Source organism: Elaeis guineensis, chromosome 15 (genome assembly GCF_000442705.2).
Source record: "Elaeis guineensis isolate ETL-2024a chromosome 15, EG11, whole genome shotgun sequence".
Classification (NCBI taxonomy): Eukaryota; Viridiplantae; Streptophyta; class Magnoliopsida; order Arecales; family Arecaceae; genus Elaeis; species Elaeis guineensis.
Genome location: NC_026007.2, coordinates 51,397,741 through 51,419,192, shown reverse-complemented (window position 1 = coordinate 51,419,192; position 21,452 = coordinate 51,397,741). Strand labels below are relative to the sequence as shown.

At 36.0% G+C, this 21,452-nt stretch overlaps 1 protein-coding gene across 1 annotated transcript in view; it reads right to left on the bottom strand.

The window, feature by feature from the left end:
* LOC105057972 (uncharacterized) overlaps nt 1-8,091 on the bottom strand; it is a 31,463-nt gene extending 23,372 nt beyond the window's left edge. Inside the window, exon 1 of the mRNA XM_010940720.3 lies at nt 7,208-8,091. Coding sequence (XP_010939022.1) covers nt 7,208-7,995 — 788 coding nt within the window. The 5' untranslated portion in view covers nt 7,996-8,091. The remainder of the gene's footprint in view (nt 1-7,207) is intronic.
* Nucleotides 8,092-21,452: the final 13,361 nt, after the last annotated feature.

Genomic DNA, 21,452 nt, shown 5'->3' with positions numbered 1-21,452 from the left:
AAATTTCACGTCCGATGATAATGATCACCGAATCTACAAGTTACAAAGATCCATCTATGGACTAAAGCAAGCTTCTCGGAGCTGGAATCTTTATTTTGATGATGCAATCAAATCGTTTGATTTCATCAAAAATAAAGAGAAACCTTATGCTTATAAAAGGATCAGTGGGAGCGCGCTTGTCTTCTTCGTACTGTACGTAGATAACATCCTCCATATTGAAAATGATATTCCCATACTGACCTCAATCAAAACTTGATTGTCTAACGAATTTTTCATGAAAGAACTAGAAGAAGCATCCTATATCCTTAGGATAAAAGTCTATAAAGATAGATCTAGAAGGATACTTGGCCTGTCAAAAAAACTGTACATAAAGAAAATGCTGAAGCGGTTCAGCATGGAAAACTCCAAAAAGAGTTTGCTACCTCTTAGATATGGTATTCGACTCTCCAAGACGATATGTCCTACCACTTCTGAGGAGATCGAGTGCATAAGTAGAATCTCTTATGCTTCGGCGATAGGGAGCCCCATGTACACCATGCGATGTGCTCGACCTGATATTGCCCTTGCTGTGAGTATCACAAGCAGGTTTCAATCGAATCCAGATGAAGAGCACCGGATAGCTGCGAAGAACATCTTTAAGTATTTACGAAGGACTAAGGATTTATTCTTGACCTTTAGAGGAGCACCTAAATTACGCATTGAAGGTTATACAAATTCGGACTTATGTCGAATCCTAATGATAGAAAATCTACATCAGGATATATGTTCGTTTGCAATGGTAGTGCAGTCAGCTGAAAGTGTTCCAAGTAATATAGCATCGCAGGTTCAATCACAGAAGCTGAGTATGTCGCTGCTTCGAATGCTGCAAAGAAGGCTTCTAATTCAAAAAATTTGCCGCGAAACTTAATGTAATGACATTGAATGCCATACCACTGTACTACGACAACAATGGAGCTATTACATTTGCTAAGGAGCCTCGATCTCATCAGAAATCCAAACACATGGAGCAGCGGTTCCATATCATATGCGACTACCTTGAGAAACAATATGTCGAGATACGAAGAGTAGACTTCATGGATAACATGACAAATCCACTAACAAAATAGTTGAACCAACCTAAAATAGAAATTCATTTTGAGAAGATGGAGCTTAGATTAATGGTCAATTGACTTTAATCCAAGTGGAAGATTGTTAGATGTATGTCCTAGAAATCAATTATTGGCTGATATTTTTTATTCTATGATACAAATTTATACTTAAATTATTAATTTAATCAATAAAGGACATTTTTTTTTTTCACTCAAGTGTTATGTGTTCTTAAATCGTTCTTGAAATTAATGTTACGATACATATTCTCAATTGTTGAAAATTAAAAACATGTATGATCGATTCCTAAATTACTCTCGATCATAGATAAGTCATGGGGACGATGATCCATCCAGATAGACTAGCGCACAGTTCGCTTCCTTCGGGATAGATAAATCTCTAATCTACGATGTAGAAACACTGAGCGGCAAATGCGGATAGTTGTTAGAGAATAATTAGTACTAAGCGTGATTATACGAGAGATCACATGGATTTCTATTCAATCGTCAGTGATCATCTCGATGCTGTAGGTGTGTGACTGATTCTTTGACTTGCGGTGTCACAGTTGCTCGTAGAAAGGCTACTGTAGTTTGACTACAAATAAGCTTGCTTCGATTATGAGTCTTTATAGTGGATGTTGGCTGCAGTTGGTTGAACTGTGGGAGTAAGATGTGCATCTAGATGGGATCTATAGATCTTGATAGAGAAGAGTAGTCCTATGAGATTTGAAAAGCTGAGTCCACAAGTCTATGGTCATAACAGTGTGATTGATGGAAAAAAATTTTCATTTGGAATCATTATTGGACTTGAGTTGATCATATCTTTCATATGACTGATGATGAGGCTTGACGATTTATCCATAACCTGCCATCTAGTCGAGACTCACGATAAAAAGATTGTATCACACATTAACGACATCTAGAGATTCTTTTTCAATTCTACTGGATTGCCATGACATATTGCTAGATGTCACTGGTGGATTGTGAGAGCTCAATAAGATCGTTTTGGATCAATGATCCTTGTCGAACTAGAGTGCAACTGTTCCGACTCACTGAAAGAAATTTCAAAGATACCTGTGATAGAGATCATGATATGTCTCACTACCGGTCAGAATTGAATCTATGGGGTCACACATCAAAAGAAGAAGATATGGATTGGTTAAAATTGAACTTATGAAGCACCAATTTGTATGAATTTAGAGAAATCCTATTGGGTTCATGTTAATCTTACTAGCATCTGGGTGAACCCAATTCTTCTTATGGTTAGTTTACTTATATGATAAGTATTAGCCAATTCTTACACTTGATTTGAATCTAATTGAATTTGATTTAATAAGCTCCAATAGTTGGATGCTCAATTTATGACTTGAATTAAATCAAAAAAGAGTTTCTTAATTTTCTTAATTGAAAATTCATCTTGATTTGATCAAAAACCCTTGAATTAAATTTATGAAACTATATGGGCTGATTAGAGCATGTTTAATTGGGTCTCATATGATAAGATGCCCAAGCCCAATGTGGATGTGGGTCTAGGCTAGGTGGCGCCACTTTGATTTGGTCTAAGAAGCTTTAGGCTAGGATTTCTAATAAAAAAAGAGATCCTAATTTGATTAGGACTCCCTTATGTTGTCTATTTAAAGGACTCTAGCCCTATCTCTCAAATCAATCTCATAATTTCCTTCCTTGCCACCACCCTCACTATGCCCAACGCCCCCTCTCCTCTCTCTCTAGCCCACGCCCTCTCTCTCTAGGCATCCTCTCTCTTGGATCTTGGAGAGAGGTGGGCGGCAACATCTTGTTGGTGTCAAGAGTTGGCACCACAAAGTTGTTGGAGTTCTTCTTCCTCTCAAGTTTGTTGGAAGGTTGTTCCAACTACTTCTTGATTAGTTCTTGATTAGTTGAGAGATCAAGAAAGGTTCTTGATTTCTTCAAGAATCAAGAAAGAAATATCAAATAAAGGTTGGTTCATTCAAGAATTAAGAAAAATAGTTCAAGGATTGATCCCTATCCAGGCTTGATTCAAGCCTATTCAGGCTTTGAGTTCAAGTGAGTTGTTTCAAGAAGAATCAATCCAGATCGATCCTATGGATATCCGTAGAGACAGGACACTTATGCTGCTGATTCAAAACCTGCTCAACCCCAGATCCAGGGATTGAACTAGATTCAACCCCAGTTACAGGTTTGAGGCAAAAAAAAAGTGATTCAGGTATGCAACTTGATCACAGGCTTTTATTTCTTTATACTAAAATCAATTTATGTTAATTTCAGCATATGAACTAGATCCGTAGGTACTTTCATATGATGAATGCATGCTTATTAGATTAAATTATTTTAATCTGATTTTTCACTGTATTTTGGATTTAAAAAATTATTTTGAAATCCACATGCACTAGCACCCGTAGAAATCCAACAGGCTCGGCTCTTAGATTGACCCTAAACCATATGCCCCTCTCCTTTTTCATAATATGCCTTGGGTTCTTGAAAAGTTAGCTTACACCGAATACATACTTAATGTCCAAGGTTTCTTTCATCTCATGTTTGCTTTAAGTCTTTTAAATAGGTCTTCTCGCACTCCTACCTTGGCTGAAATGAAGATTTCACTTTCTATCAATACAATATAAAGCACTCATCCAAACAATGTATATGAAATACTTTGAAGACTAATTGCACTCACTTTGCCTTCCATAAAATTCTTAAAAATAAAATCTTTAATCTAGTGGAGCTAGGGCTCAATAGGAACTAAATGGGCCCAAACCATGCTAGGCCTTGAATCTGTCTTCTATGCAAGTCCTAGTTAACAAAAATAGGCCCAAGTCCAAGCTGATCCAAACTTGGGCCAGTACGTAGCCACTTGATATTAAGCAATAGCCCAACTCAAATCCGACCAAGCTTGTTTGATGCTCAGTGTTAATTTGCATCAATGATGGTGCATCCCCTAGGTCAAGACAGTCCAAATTTGATGGAACAAAGCCACCAAGAAATTAATATGGATAAGTACAAAGACTATGTCGGATGCAACATAGCAATCACAATATTCTCATAAAATACATAATCAACAACCTTTCATGCTTAGCATGTTAGCCTATTCTAAGTAGCCATGTAGGACCATGTCCAAGGCATACATGTTCAAACTAACCGCACTAGGTAGGATCAACTTAAATAAATGTAACATATTGCTTGCTAGGGTAATCAACTACGCATGAACTTGCCTATGTATTAGTAATTCGATGTAGCTGCTAAGAATGAAGACTATTTGTACATTAATGAAGACTATTTGTATATTTTTATGCCTCTTCCACTAAGTATAACATGGCATCAAAATAGAGTGTGCTAGCAATTCTTCTAGTTCATCACTCACCTCTTTGCAGCTTCAAGTAGACCTACAATTACAATTAACAGTTTTCCATTACATGTCCAACTAGGATGGTGCTTTATCAAACTGCTTATGCAATTAGGCATATGTGTGCTTATATTTTTGTTCTCTATCCTCCAAGGTATGCTATACTATAACAAACCAAGTGGTACAAGGCATACCATATCATATTGGTTTGGTACCAATACATGGTTTGGGGGGAGGGGCATACCAATACTCGATACGCCGAACCGGCCCTTATACCAGGCATACCGACGCAAAGATAGGATATGGGCCCAGTACCAAGACGACGTACCTTGCTATCCTCCAATTTTGCCTTTTCATCCTCTAACAAGTACAATGCTTGCCCAAATTTTCTTGCTTTTCCTTTTACCTCGTCTTTTTTTCTTTGGATGGAATTTCTTTTACCTCTTCTAACATGACCTTCAGCAGGCATCCACTGATTATTTGCACTAGCCTCATGCAGACCTTGCCAAAAAGCAACATCACACTTCTATTACTGCAACAATACCCTCCAAACACAGAGCTAAACACTCCACACTACCTCACTTGAACCTCCACAGGTGTTTTGCTCAAATATAGTTAAATTAAGATGCTAATATGAAAGAAAATCTGCATGTTGCATCCAAAGAAAATGAGAAATGTTAAAATCAAGCAATACCCAAAAGTTTTAAACCAAAAGCTTCCATTTCTTCATTCATTTTCATCAATACAAAGAATTATTCACAAACAATACATTATTTTAAGTTCATACCCATAATAGGATGACCTATATGCATGACTAACAACTTGATAATACATTATGCAAAATAATACTTAATTGTGCTCAAACATAGAAGTCTATAAAAACACTTCTCTAGGGCCAATTTGTGAATTCATGCCAATAGTGGGATGACCTACAAGCATGATTGACAACTTCAAAATAAGTTATGTGAAACAGTGTTACTTAACACCACTAGTCATAGGAGTCTCTAAAAAACTCCTTTGGGGCTAGTTTGAACCTCAAAGGGTTTTGAAATTTATATGTAAGGTATATTGTTTGCTGCTGCTATGAAAATTTTTCTTGGGAGATTGGCTTCAGCTTTTTATAATGAGTAGGGAAAAACTGAGTACTAGTCAATGAAAAGATATTTTAATCATTTTAGTATTATATAAAATATAATGAAATTCAAAGGGGATTGAAAGTTTGTGTTTATGTCTACTGTGAAATTTAAAGGGGATCAAAAGATTTCCCTCAATATTCTTTCTTCTTTTGGCATTAGTTCTAGTCGCGGCCTTGCAAACTGAAGCAAATGTTGCTCAGTTGTTTAAGGGAGGACAAAAGTTATATGTAAGAAATGTACCAAATCAATACTTTTTTAATGAATGGATCCAACCTTCAAATATGTAGTCCAAAGGGGCCACATCGAAAATGATTCTATTAATCAAGGAAAAGAAATATTTTTCTAAACATAGCAAAGATTATTTGGCTCTTCTATGTTTCTCTCTCTCTGACTCTTTTCCTTCTTGCTCCTTTCTTCTTCAAAATAACTCTTTCATCCACCAGTCACAATCCTGCAATAGATTAGTTCAAGGATCTGACTCCAAATACAGCATACAATAATCAATAGCTATTCGACCAAGGTTTAAAGTATATTCCCCTATCATAAATAAATGTTGCATGATTACCAACGTGATAGACACCAGCTGTATTTGTAGGAATAAACTGATCACTTTTTACCATTATAGATCCATATGTTAGTATGCTGCAATACATAACAAGATGGATAAATGCATATCAATGCAGATGAATACAATACAGCCTCATATCAAAGCAGATTGAATGGACTACATTTTATGAAAATCAAATAAGCATTTCAATGAATTTATAACGTGCCTAACCATCATCAGAGCTATGGAAAATAGTTCACATAAGAAAATAATTTTCTCAAGCTATCTTTTTTGAATCTTTACCATATACTTTCGCAAGGTTTTGGGTTTGATGCATGTCTATCCACAAAATGTATATGGCATGATCTGCATCAAATTTAATTTAAAGCCTAGTAGCCAATGCCTACTTAATCTGCATCAAAGCTAATTTAAACTTTACCTTATCACCCCAAAAGGACACATAATCGTATGTCTTGAGATTTTCCAATCATGTGTCAATTTAACATCAAGACCAGCCACAAGCAACTTGACATTCCCCAATTAATTCCTATGTCACCAATAAAATCTATTGCTGGTCAAAGCGAACACACCCAAGCCCCATAAAATCTTTTACAACTATCCCATTTATCCCCCTTTATCCAGGAATATCCAACGGTGAGTACAATTGTACCATTTATGCAGCAGTGCTTCCGAGAAAATTTAAAGAATTAATATGAAACATGTGTTACATGAAATTGTCCTACTTGATGCCATCCTGGCACGATTGTCAAAATATTCATCCATTCAATTGCTTACAGATAAGCTGAACCAAAAAGCCTGAGTTGCAACAGACTTAATTTAATTCAACAGTCCTAGAACCCTACAAATGAGTAGCAGTGAACTGCCAAAAACTTAAGCTTTCTGTTCGGAATAAAATCAAACATATCATGTACAGTATAAGCTTAGAAAACCAAAAGGAAAGATTCCTTAAAAAGTCAACAAACGTATCAACGACTTCACCAAATCTCCCAATGGCACACCATCTCAAAGCAGCAGAGTTTGTAGAGAAGGAAAAAAGAAAACGAAAAAGAAATTTTGGGAGGAAGAGAGAACACCAAACCTGCTGTTGATGACATCTATCTCATGAAGGGTGACGCAGTGCACGACCTCCTTCCTCTTCTGCAGCTCCCCCTCAGGACACCTCACGAATTTCGTATTGGGTCCCACCGCGTCGTAGTCCCTGGACCGTCCGATGGATCGCCCCAGCTTCGTGACCTTCCCGGAAACCTTATCCAAGGCTATCACATCCCCGCTTTGCACCTTCTCCTTCGTCAACGCCTCGATCATCTTGTTGCCCAAATCGTACACCGTCTCCATGTCGGTGGTCTTGAGCGTCAGCTTCCCGGTCTTGAAGGCAGACGATGATTGGCCGGAGGAGCCGCTTGCGCTGCCTCCGGCGGTGGCGGCGGGGCGGTCGATGGTGATCTCGACGACCTCGCCCTCGATAATCTCGGCCTCCTCCTTGATGCGGACACCGATGGCGCGGCGGAAGGCCTGAGTCAGGGCCTCGGTCTTGGACATCTCGAGAGAGAAGAGCTCGGAGCCGGAGACGGTGGCAAAGGGGGTCTCCTGGCCAAGGGACTTAGCGAGGCCCATGGCAATGGCGGTCTTGCCGGTGCCGGGCTGGCCGGCGAGGAGGATGGCGCGGCCGGCGATCTTGCCCTCGCGGATGAGCTGGAGGATGAGGCCAGCAGCCTTGCGGGCGGACTGCTGGCCGACCATGCCCTCGGAGACGGCGCGGGCCTCGAGAGAGGAGTCGAGGCCCAGGCCGCGGATGTGGGAGTGGGCGCCGATGCGCTCGATCCGGGTGAGGTCCCGGCTCTCCGATAGCTTCTTAAGCTCCGCCATGGTACCGAACGGGAGAAGAAAGAGCCTCCGAAGGCGAAGAGCAAAGGAGAGGAACAAATCGTGACACGGGAAGAGGGTTTTAGAAGGGGCTTGGGCGGCAACAGACCCATGGCGTACAATAATTCATTAATACGAGCTAGCACGTGTTATGCGCGTGCCTTAACAACAGTGTGGAGTGAAAACAAAAAAGAAAATGAAACAACGACAACAACCACATATTATTGTTAGAATAATATATATTATTATATAATAACAAATATAATAAGATATATTATTATTATAATATATATGATTTCCGTTGTTGTTATCATCCAATGTTGGGTTGAGGCAAAGTTGGGCTAGTTGTAAGGTGGAACCTGTGGGTCGAGATGCACTGTCCAAATTATTACTCCAATATTGGGCGGACATCATGTATTAATAACATGGTCGTCATGTGCACAGCTGACGACGTAGATTGTAAAATAAAAATGCATATCATTGGCTTGCAAATTAAACTGGCACTAGCTTATAATCCATACGTTGTCTGGTATATAATTTTTTAAAAATAATATTTAATTTTATTTATCTATTTTATTATATCTATTCTATATATATTTTAAAAATAATTAAAAAAATTAAAAAAAACTATATTTTGTATATAGCGTGCATTATAAATCATCGAATAAATCTTGGGAAGATCCAACGATACTGATTTCACGAAGCTCCTTCTTAAATACATCATTTCTTTTCATTTTTATCTTTAACCATTTTTAAACTCTTCCATCTCTCCTTTCTCTTCTTCTTCGCTTCTCTCCTCGCACACCTCTAACTTTTTTAATGACAGCATTGACAATGTTATTGATTGGCCATCATTGCCACCAATAGCAATAGCATCTTGAAGTTTAGGATGGAAAGATAATATACCAATGTATGAGATTTGATCGCAAAAATAATTTTGAAGTAATAGACGGCGGTCCCGTGAGATCCCAATAAGAAATTGATATAACTTTTTTTGAAGAAAAAAAAAAATCCAACTAACAACTAGCTGAGTCAACTTAAACAGGCTAAGCTCACTTCTATTCATCCCCTACTAAATAGGTGGGCACTATCATTTTGACTTGAAAAAGGCAAGCTAAATTAAAAGGGAGAAATTTGGTTCACCTAAAATGCCCCCACATGGTCTTTTCCATAACTACAAGCCACCCCAATCATCAACTTGGTCCTTTCCAAAATACACCAACAAAAGAGGAAGAGAGACTGAGCACCGCAACTAAGGATGGCGATGTAGATCACGATGACAATGACCCGCCATTTTTGAGCTCCCAAGCTCTCAAAGCTCTAAGAGAGTTCCTGAGCAAGTAGTAGGGCTCGACGAGGGAGGAAGAGGAAGCAATGAGGGCTTAGAGGAGGTGCGGTTGCTCGTAGAGGACTGGCAACTGAGTCAGTTCTGGTATGACCAAGAGACAGTGGTGATCGTTGCCAAGGAGATAAAAGGCCTCTGCACTTCCACCTCTTCTACCGTCGCCTGCATCATATGTCCCACCATCCATCGATGACCCCCCATCGGAAGCGAAATACCTTCCCCTCCTATCTTGACATCTCCGAACTGCCTATGAAGATTTACCTCCTAAATCATTGCTAACACCTACCCCGCCTCCGTCATGGAGCGCGCCCTTGACGACGCCGATGTTCGCATCTTGGCAATTGATGTCAAGGAGGTCCTCGAGCTCTCCTACTCCCTCCCCCCCCCCCACCATCACGTTCTTCCGATGGGCTAACTCTTGCCACCTCACCCACCAACACAGTGTCTATTCCTGATGCACATGTCAAACGGGCCGCCCCTTCCCCCAACCTCTTGAGTGCCCGCATGTATTCCAGCACCTTCCCGGGGCCCTTGTTTGTATTATTTTTTTTCAACACTTGGCGGACGGAGGCATTCACATTTTACATATATGGCAGATGGAGGCTCTGCCAATCCAAATGCCTTCATTTTAACATATATATATATATATATATATATATATATATATATATATATATATATATATATATATATATATATATATATTAGATTTGCCATGCATGCCAAACAAATGCCAGCATAATGGTTAGAGTCTTTTTTGTAAAGTTATTTTTGTAAACATAATGAAAATATGAGTTAAAAGGAGGAGGATGGTATACCCAAGGGTTTTGATTAATAGTAAGGTATTAATTATGGGATGACTAATCTTCACATCTAAGACATGTCTAGTTCATAAATTAGGATCAAAATAGATTAGAAGGGAAATCAAAATGGCTATACTCCCTATGTTTAATTCTACCGCCAAAATCAGAATAGGAATAAAATTTGAATTCTGGAAGAGAGTTAGGATTAGATTTTAAAGAATTGAGACATTTGCATTTTCCCATAAAAGTAGAATAGAGATGGAACTCCACCCAACCAAATAATTGAAATGAAAATCACTCGTTCTCATTCCCATTCCAAAGCCCAAGTCCATCCAACCAAGCATGCCCCATAGATGGTGGATGTTAAGATCCTCTAATACCTTACAATTATTTTTAAAGGAGTGTTAGTAATACACCAGTAATTAAATTAATAAAGATGAATAAAAATTGAAATTGCATGTTTCCTTAAATTGCATATATCCTATCACAATTTGGGGACCAGTATGCATTTGATTTTTTTAGTTTAAATCGGACTGAAGTTCTAAAAAATTGAATCTTCAAATTTGTATTTTATAAAACCAAAATGGAATAGAAGTAGCCTAAAATCAAATAAACTAATCCAAAATAATTTCAGTTCAGTTTAGTTCGGTAATTTGGTTTTGGACTTCTCCGTGCTGGACTTTTGGTTTTAGTTTGGACTTGTTAAGTTATTTAATAATTTTATTATTTAGGCTACAAAATTATACTTGGGCAATATTGTTATTCAAATTCAAATCAACAATAAACTATTCAAAAAAAAAGAAAGTTCAATTCAAAAAAATTACCTCAAGCTTTTTATAATCTATCAATATAATATTTATCATAAGTCAGTAATCAAATCAAACCAATCAACAGACATGATCTTGATTCTTGAGTACACAACCATAAAAAATACATAGCCAAACCTGTTGAAAATCAAACTAACTAACCAAATAAGTCATACAACTATTGCAGCATTGCCACTATCCACTGTCTCCCTCACAAACACATACATCACAATCCATAAAATCTGTCAATGGTCCATAATGATTATAAAAGTCAAAAACAACTAATCATGAAACAAACTTTCAATCTTTCAAATACAAACCCGTAAAAATGTGACATGTCCTATATATAATCCATAATTATAATGTAGATATAGTACTACTACTAAAATAAAATAAAAAAATAAAGCTCTAAGCCTCTAATGTCAAACTAGTAGATATTTAGTCAGCATCAACTCCAAGCCAACATTTGATGTGATTAAACCTCAGTAACTGATACAAAAGATTTCATTGATAGATTATCAAATTCTATGAATAAAAGAAACAAAATAATTTATCAACTCCAAATAAAATAATTCTAATTTGAAGTTATTAAAAAAAATATAAAAAATAGAAGATGGAAACTAAAATATTTTGTTCAAATTTGTCAAGGTCCTTCAAATCTTCTTCCATAGTAAGCTGAGATGAAGATCAAAGTCAATCTTGTGCGCATGAGTGCTTGCACAATCTTAAGAGTTAGAGCGCTCCTAAATGCATCAAGTACTCTACCATCTATGCTAAAAATAGCCTCTGAGGTTACTATTGAGATGGAGACTGCTAATACATCTCGAGCCATTAGTGAGAGAATAGAAAATCTAGAACAATTAACTTTTCACCAAGCAAAGATATTAAAGTCCATCCTTTGCGGCTCAATGTCTTTGCCTAAATACTTATCTAACTTATTTTTACTATCCATATGTCTAAAGAGATGTTATTGATATCGATCCACATCATATTTCCAGTTTGGCCATTCTCAAAAGTTATGATACTCACTGAAGAGGTAGATGAAGTTTCACTACCTACTTTTTTCAAAGCAGATCTAAATAATGGGAGAGCAATTTTCTTACTATATTTTTTAAATAACTCAAATGCTGCCTCCTTTACTTTTTTTTAACATATCCTGTCCCTTTTCAACCCCATACATATCAACAAGTGCAAAGTTTGCATATGCCATCTTTTGCCAAGAATCAAAGATAGATGCAATATAAATAAGCTTATTCATTATGTCAATATCCTTCCCATAAGTTTTCGTTCTTGTAGCCATCGATCTAAGCTTCAAATTCTGACTTTCATTCCATTACTTTAGCAAGCAATTCATTCCACTAATCTCACTAACAAATATATTAGCAGTGACATATTTAGAACCAGAGATCTGTAATGTTAAATTATAAAAGTATTTTAAAAAAGCTACCATCCTCTTTGAATTAGCCCAATCACTAGCTATAGGCATTCCTTCTGTTAGAATGTGCAGTGGTTTCGTATGTGTAGTTTTAAATTTTTTCATAAATCAATTTTATGTAGAAAAATTAAATAAATTAAAACTCTTTTCAATTCAAATCACATACTAGATCTCATATGCAAACCATCCAAGGATCTTCATACAAACACATCACCATGATCTGAAATATGGGTTGGAAATTATGTCCTAAAGCCAATCGTCAGTCTATTGATAGTTGAGCTAATTATTATAATTATATATGAATTATTAAAATAATAAATATTATTTGATTTTTTCATCACTCTATATACATCTTATTTGAACTCCTGTATTATGATGAAGTTCTTAGGACTATTTGAATCGATATAGGAGGATATATTGTTTAGTCCTTAAATTCTAATTCACAGTCAAATGATATACTACTATTAGAATGATAGCTATATCAAGTATAGGTTATTGTGTGCGACGTGTATTGGTTATCTTCTTAATCAAAGAGTGTGGAGACACTGACATGGCATGCAAGTGAGATGTAGGAGTACATCTCACAGAACATGACCAACTGCTGAGCATTCTGCTGTCAAGAGTAGCTCACGAAGGATATAGGTATAAGTGTCCCTCCGATTTGAGATCACCATGGTGACTTGTAAGCAACTCAATATACTTTGATGTCAGACTATCTGAATTTCTAATTCAATGATGAAAAATTTCTGCATACAGTCAAGTACTTGCGAAGTCGATGTGTGAGTCAAGATGGATTGATTCCTCCAAATAAGTAGGAGTTAATGTATCAGTGTGTTTCAATTCAGTAAAACCTTAGCTGGGATAATCTATGTGATGGATTAGAAAAGTTAAAATATAATGTAGATGATCTTTTCAGGATTGACAGTTAAACTTTAGGTCACTTTGAGCATTTGGATCAAAGAGATGAATTATACGATAACTATATACTGATAGATTCTTAAATATTGCTTTGCAATTTTTCGACCTATCTGGACGTCGGGCACCATTGCTAGATGGTCACTTCAATTGGTATACGAAGATTATTTCTATGCTATCGGCTTAAGTTCGAACTTATGGGATCACACTCAAAAGAAGTCTCTGACTGATCATATGACTGATCGTTGATTGAGAATCGTTCTAGGATATAATTGTCAATTCGATTGATGATTAATCTTGTGTAAAAGTTATAATAAATTAATTCACTAATTATTGATGAATTATAAAAAAATTAATTAATGATTAGATTACTAATTAGCTTAATTTAATTGAGTATTAAGATTTGGATCAAATCTAATTGAATTAGATTCAATTTAGTTTGACTCGATTAGGTTATAAGATGATCTAATCACTAACAATGTTTGATTCCTGATTTGATCGATATTTGAACTTGATTAATTTTTGATTTGATTAAAATTTAATCAAGACTATTTGTTATCTAATTAGATTAAATTCAATGATCTAGTTGGGTCTAACCTAATTTAGTTTGGTTAAGAACCTAATTGGATAAAATTCAAATTCGAATTAATTTAAATCAAGCCCATGCACCACCTCATCACTGCGCCCTTCTTTTCTCCATGCAAGAAATATTCTTACGTGAAATTTTTTCCACACCCAGAAGTCAATGTTGCCCACTTTCTGATCTCCTTTGGATTAGAATTTGATTAGTTTAAAATCTAAATTCAAATGGTTTGAATTTGGATTCAAACTTGGAGTCAAAATCAAGTTGGACTCTTTCCTAAATGCCGACCACCTTTCTCCATGCACGAAATTGGTTCTTATGTGAATTTTTCCCATGCCGAGAAGTGCTTTGTCACCCCATCTCTAGTTCCATTTAGATGAAGATAAATTTGGTTAATTATTCGAATTCAAAGGGTTTGAATTTGACTTGAACATAAACTAAAACTTATCCTTATCCTTACCTTGGCACCACCACCTTTGGAAGGCTGAATTTTGTGTGACATTTTGAGAAGAAAATGGCATGAGAAATGTCTCATACCTTAGCTCTTCTGATGCCCTACTTGGATAAGAACAAAGTGGTTTTGGTTTGAATTCAAAATAGTTTGAATTCGAATTAATTTAAACCACTTATCCTTATCCAATCTCTTCTCCACGCCCATCTTAAATTCCTCTCATTTTTGTGCGACAAAGAAGTTGGTTTTTATCATGGAAAAATCCTTCTAAGAAAGAGGGGCATGAAATAGAGAGGGGGCGAGCTTCTGTGCGTGAGAAGTAGAGGAAGAGTCCTTCCTCTTTGGGCATGAGATCTAGGATGGGTTCTAGGGTTTTGACTCTAGATTTTATGTGAGAGAAAATACAAGAGTGCCTTGTTCCAATCTCCCATACCACTACCTCTTTGTAAAGCTCCATCTTCTGATCTAAAAGAATTTGGGTGATCTAAAGAAAGGAGCTTGAATCAGCCATTTAGAACCTTTAGCGCGAGCTAGCACTCCCGGGAAGAACGATCCGATCAGAGCTTTAAGTAGATGACCTGTAGAGATCGGACGAGCTGTGTAGCTGCTCAGTATCAGGAAGGATCTCATATCATACTTATCAGTAGTGGTGATCATCGACCTGTGTAAAGGTAATGAGTTCTGAATTCATCCGATTAGATCTAACAGTTAGATATGATCTAGGACATCGATATGATCGATGCAGTTTTTCTTTATGTCAGATTTTCATATGCAAAAATTTTATGTCATAGATCCTTAAAAGAGAGTTTAGATCTGATCTAAAGCATGTGTAGGAGATTAAAATGTTTAATCTACTATTTTCTATTATAAAAAATTTTAAAAAATGCATGTTTTAAATTGCTGATTTTTTTTCAAATGGTATCAGAGCATCATTACTTTTAACATGAATATTTTACATATAATATAATTTTAAACTAATTTTAATTATTTAGATTAGATTTAAATAATTAATTCAGAATCTGAATAGTGTAGTAATCAAATTGGATAGATCTCCATAGCCATCCGGTCATAGGAGAAAGTAGGGTTTTATGGCCCTCTTCTCCCATTCGATGAGATTCTCCTATGGCGTGTAGGAGTGCTGTACGATTTTTTTCATAAAGATGAACAATAAATAGAGATAAATTTTTTTTTATTTTAGATTTAATATATTATATTTTAGAACTAAAATTAAAGTTTATTTGATTGCATGACAGTTTATAAAAATATTTTATAAAATTTGAAACTATTTTCAAACACCAAACCCCAACCTATGTTAGCCCAAAACTTAATTGAAAATTAAATGATCTAGATTTGAGAATCAAAGATCTAAAGTATAAATTTCATAATTCATGGGTTTATGGGTTAGCTCGAGCCAAATCCATTTAACTAGGTTAGACATAGAGTTAAAAATTATTGATAATAGACTATGTTAGTAATTGATCAAATCTAATTAATAGTTAATTCTGATTGAGTCAATTCTTCTCTTGATCAATTCTTAATTGTTGTAGTTGGTCAGAGTCCATGTCTTTGATGAGACTAAGATGGACCTTGATCATATCTCTGTGGTCGAATTCAAGTTTATAAGTTGATCGAATTAAAATTGACTAACCAGTTGGTGTCTAAAGTAAGTATGACAGTCTTAATCGGTGGTCATTAATTGAGAACTACTCACATAGATTGAGTCTATTTAGAGTTAATGGCATATCCTTCTCATTGATCTCACTTATCTGGCCAACGTGGTGAATCACATTTTGATCAGATTACTTAATGATTGGGGTTGACCCACTAACTAGAAAATCAGTATGACTGATTTAGGTGCCCCTAGTTCAACTTATCTAAAATCTTCTTCATGACTTGATGAAGTCAGTGGGAGGATTTATGACTAGTTGGCTGGACCAGCTTATGCCTAGTCTTCTTTAATCTAACTTGGTGAAGTCAATGAAAGAATTAAGATTAACTGGTCAAGTCTTTTCTCATCTTTCATTTCATCTAATTAAATCTTCTAAAATTGTAAGATTCTTAAAAATAAAAAAGTTATGGTGATAACTAGATCATAGCCTCTTATTAAGTTGGATGATAATGGGTCCAACAATTTGGATGATCATTGGAGGTGCCACATGCCTGGTGCTCATCTGACTGTCGGAATTATCATTCATAATATGTTGATTTAGTTGTATCTTTCTAATGATGGTTTGGTTGGCTGAGCCGCACTCGGATCTGATCATTCGTTTGTCAAATGTACTAAATTCGATATGTTAATGGTTGGACCTAATCAGAACTTTTAGTGGAGGTGCCACATGCCTGTTGAAAAGGTGTCTGGGGTAAAATTAATTGTTAGAAATTGTTTGATGAAATAATTGGTTAAGAACCTACCTATGGGTGCACAGGGGTTGGTCGAGCCACACTCGGGCCCATGTGTAGCCTGTGAGGATTCTGATACCTGCTAAAGAATTAGTATAATTTCTTGAATTAGATGTGGAGGCTACCAATTTGAATAAAATAGTGAGAGAACTTTTAGACTAAAGTCTATATTTTTAGACTTAACAAATTCATATACTAACTAGGTTTTGACTTTTTTTTTACAATTATGACCATTATCTTGTTGCTCTGTTCACTATTGGACAGTGATAAATTAATGGAATCCAATTTCGATAGTTAGTATTAAAAATTGAAAATAATCTTGGAGCACGAATGGATCTTGTATATGCTGACAGATCTGACACCCAAGGAGTCAGCTCCAAACATTCGTAGTACCATCTGAGATACTTATCAGAAGTAGCTCAAAAATTGAACTACAGTTCGTTATATTATACTGGTGGTAATGAATGATGAGTTCAATCGTAGATTCAAGTATGCTCAGTCATAGAATATGTTGCAAATGTTGAACGAGTCCTTTGGTATGCCCGACGATGTTGAGAGGCACAAGATAAGTTGTGCTGTCTTCAGTGCTCGAATGAGAAAAGGGGCATCAGTCACTGATCATGTACTATACATGATCGAGATAATTGAGTGCCTAAGCAAGCTCGGCTTTCCTTTACATGAGCAATTGTAGAAGGATGCCATTTTGAACTCTCTACTTAAATCCTACCTCTCTTTTTTTACTCATTATCGAATGACAAAGCCTGCAGTCAACTACCACGGTTTGCTGAGGTTGCTGTAGAACTTTAAGTAGGATCACCAGCTCCACAAAGAGTCGATGAATATGGTGGGAGGATCTTCTTCTAGACGTCAACCCTTTAAAAAAAAAGAAGAATAAGAAGAAGGTACAAAGTGCTAGGGCACTTAAGCCCAATCAGATCAAAAAATTCAAGTCCGACTAGAGTCAGATAGAATGCTTCTACTACAAGAAGCAAGAGCACTGAAAGAAGAACTGTCCTCAGTATATTGCCTCTCTAGATCCAAACAGGTCTAGAAAGAAGCATACTATTACTGGACAAGGTAATTATATGATAACACCTTGTAATGTCTTAATTTATGATTCTACAATCAGGGTATTAGATACCAGAAGTCCTTTTAATATTTACAATTCATTGCAGGGTCTATAGATTAGTAGAAGATTTGAAGAAGGTGAAAGATTTCTTAATGTTGTAGATGGAAGACCAGTTTCAGTTCTAGCATTAGGGATTATTAAGCTTGTATTCAAATATAATATAATTATTCTTAGTGAATGTCACTTTTGTCCTTCATTTTTATTGAATATTATTTCTGTAGGCCTTTTGGCTATGTACGGTTATGAGATTTCAATAAAAAAAATATTTTTAATATCATTATAAATGATGTTAATGTGATGAATAGACAGCTGAACAATGAAATTTATATATTGTCATAACCTGTTACTGTAATGTGCACATCCGACAAACATCCTAAAATTGATGATATCATCGACAACTACCTTTGGCACCATAGGTTAGCTCATGTTAACAAGAACAAAATAAACAGATTGACTCAAGAGGAAATCTTCGAAGTCAGTGATTGTGAATCACTTCCAACCTATGAATCCTGTCTTTTTGAAAAAATGATCAAGTTATCTTCTACTAAAAAAAGTGAGCAAGCCAGTAAAGTTCTACATCTGATACATATTGATGTATGTAGACCCATGAACATGAGTGCTAGAAGTGAGTATTATTATTTCATTATATTTATAGACGACCTATTGAGGTATGGGCATATCTATTTAATGACACATAAGTCTGAATCATTTGAAATGTTCAAGCGATTTTGTAATGAAATATAGAAACAAACTGGGAAGAGTATTAAAATTCTTTGATCTGACTGAGGAGGTCAAACCTCTCCAGTGAGTTTCTGACATACTTAGAAGAGAATGAGATTCTCTCGCAGTAGATCCCTTCTGGAACACCACAGCATAATGGTGTGTCAGAAAGAAGAAATCGAATCCTGTTAGACATGGTTCGATTCATGATGGGCTTTGCCAATCTATCGATCTCTTTTTAGGCATATGTACTTAAGTCGGCTTATTATATTCTAAATAAAGTTTGGAATAAGTCCGTAAGTAAAACACCACATGAGATATGGACATGGTGTAACCCAGTATTCTCTTACTTTAGGATTTGGGGGTATCCGGCTTATGTCAAATATTTGAAAACCGACAAGCTTGGATCTAGGTCTGATAAATATCATTCATAGGATATCCAAAAGAAACTAAGGGATATTACTTCTACCTTGCTGATGAATAAAAAGTGTTCGTCAGCAATAGGACAGTCTTTTTAGAAAAAAAATTTCTTAAGAAAAGAACTAATGCCTCTAAGATTGAACTTGATGAAGTTCGATTAGTAGAAGAACCGACATAGTCTAGTAAGCCCATAGAGTTATATTTGATTAGATCAAACTCAGAACCTGTTGTAGGGGCATCTTTGAGGAGATCTGATAGAGTACCGCATTAGCTAGATAGATACTATGATTTCTTGATCCGAGATGGTGATCCTATTGAACTCGATAAGAACAATGAGGATCTAATCACCTACATGGATGCAACGCAGAGGTCTGACTCCAATAAGTGGCTAGAAATCATGAAATTTAAAATAGAGTCCATGAAGATCAATGATGTATGGACATTGATTGATCCATCTGAAGCAGTAAAATTCATAGGGTGTAAGTGGATCTTCAAAAGGAAGGAAGATGCAGACAGAAAGGTAGAGACCTATAAAGTCCATCTGGTTGCTAAGGATTACCATCAGTATTATGGTATTGACTATGACGAGACATTTTTTCCTGTGACAATGCTCAAGTCCATTCGAATCATACTTATGATAGCAGCACATATGGACTATAAAATCTGATAAATGGATATAAAAACAGCCTTCCTAAATGGAGAGCTGGAAGAAGAGGTGTATATGATACAACCTGAAGATTTTATATCTACAGATGAGTCTAAGGTGTACAAGCTTCAAAGGTCTATTTATGGACTTAAGCAAGCATCTCAAAATTGAAACATGTATTTTGATAAAGTGATCAAAACGTATGGCTTCATTAAGAATGGAGAAGAATCCTGCATATACAAGTGGGTTAATAATTCTATGATAGTATTTTTTATTTTGTATGTGAATGACATTCTCTTAATCGAGAATAACATCCCTGCATTATAGAGAATAAAAGTTTGGTTATCATCACAGTTCTTCATGAAGAACTTGAGAGAAGCATCCTACATCCTTGAGATAAAGATTTATAGAGATAGATCTAAGAGGTTGCTTAGAATATTCTAGTCCATGTATGTTGATACTATGCTAAAATGGTTTAGCATGAAGAATTTTAAAAAAGACTATCTTCCGATAGATCAAAGAATTTCTCTCTCGAAGAGTGATTATCCGACAACTCTTCAAGAGAGAGAGCGTATGAGTAGAATTTCATATACTTCAACAGTAAAATCTATTATGTACGTTATGATATGTACGAGATCGGACGTGGCATACTCACTAGAGGTAGTGAGCATATACCAATCCAATCTAAGTGAGAACCATTGAAAAATCGTAAAGACCATCCTTAAGTATTTGAGAAATACTAAGGACCAGTGGCTTATTTATGGAGAAATTGACTTATAACTTGTGAGGTTTACAGACTTCAGTTTTTAATTAGATCATGATGACAGCAAGAGTATGTTCGGACATATTTATATTCTGAACGGTGAAGCAGTCTGCTGGAAGAATTTCAAGCAGCACACCATGACCGACTCTACTTACGAGGTAAAATATATCGCGGCATCTGATTCTGTGAAGGAAGCTGTGTTGTTTTGAAAGTTCATCGACGAGCTTGAAGTGGCACCCTCTCTTGATGGCCCTGTCTTGTTGTACTGTAACAGCACTGGCACCATTGCTTAAACGAAGGAATCGAAGTCACATCAGCATACCAAACACGTTCTGTAATTCAACATCGCTACTACTTGATCTGAGAGATCATGGATCGAGGTGACATCAAGCTTCAGAAGATCGACGGAAAGAAAAATCTGACCTACCCATTTACTAAAGCCCTCGATGTCAAGGAGTTCGAAGATTATAAATTAAAGATGGGTATATGATACTGTACCGATTGGCTTTAGTTCAAGTAGAGTTATTGAAAATTGTGTCCCAAAACTAATTATCAGCTTGTTGATGGTTGAGCTAATTATTATAATTATATATAAATTATTAAAATAATAAATATTATTTAATTTTTTTATCACTCTGTGTACATCTTATTTGAACTCCTGTATTGTAATGAAGTCTTTAGGACTATTTGAATCGATATAGGAGGATACATCGTTTAGTCTTTAAACCCTAGTTCATGGCCAAATAATATGCTATTATAGGATGATAGCTATATCAAGTATAGATCATTGTGTGCAAAGTACGTTGGTTGTCCTCTTAACCAAAGAGTGTGCAAGCACTGATATGGTATGCAAGTGAGATGTAGAGGTACATCTCACTGAATGTGATCAACTACTGAGCACTCTGCTATCAAGAGTAGCTCACGAAGGATATGGATATACATGTCCCTCTGACCTGAAATCACCACAATGACTTGCAAGCAACTCACCATGCTTTGGTGTCAGACTATCTAAATTTTTAATTTAATGATCAAAATTTTTTTGAC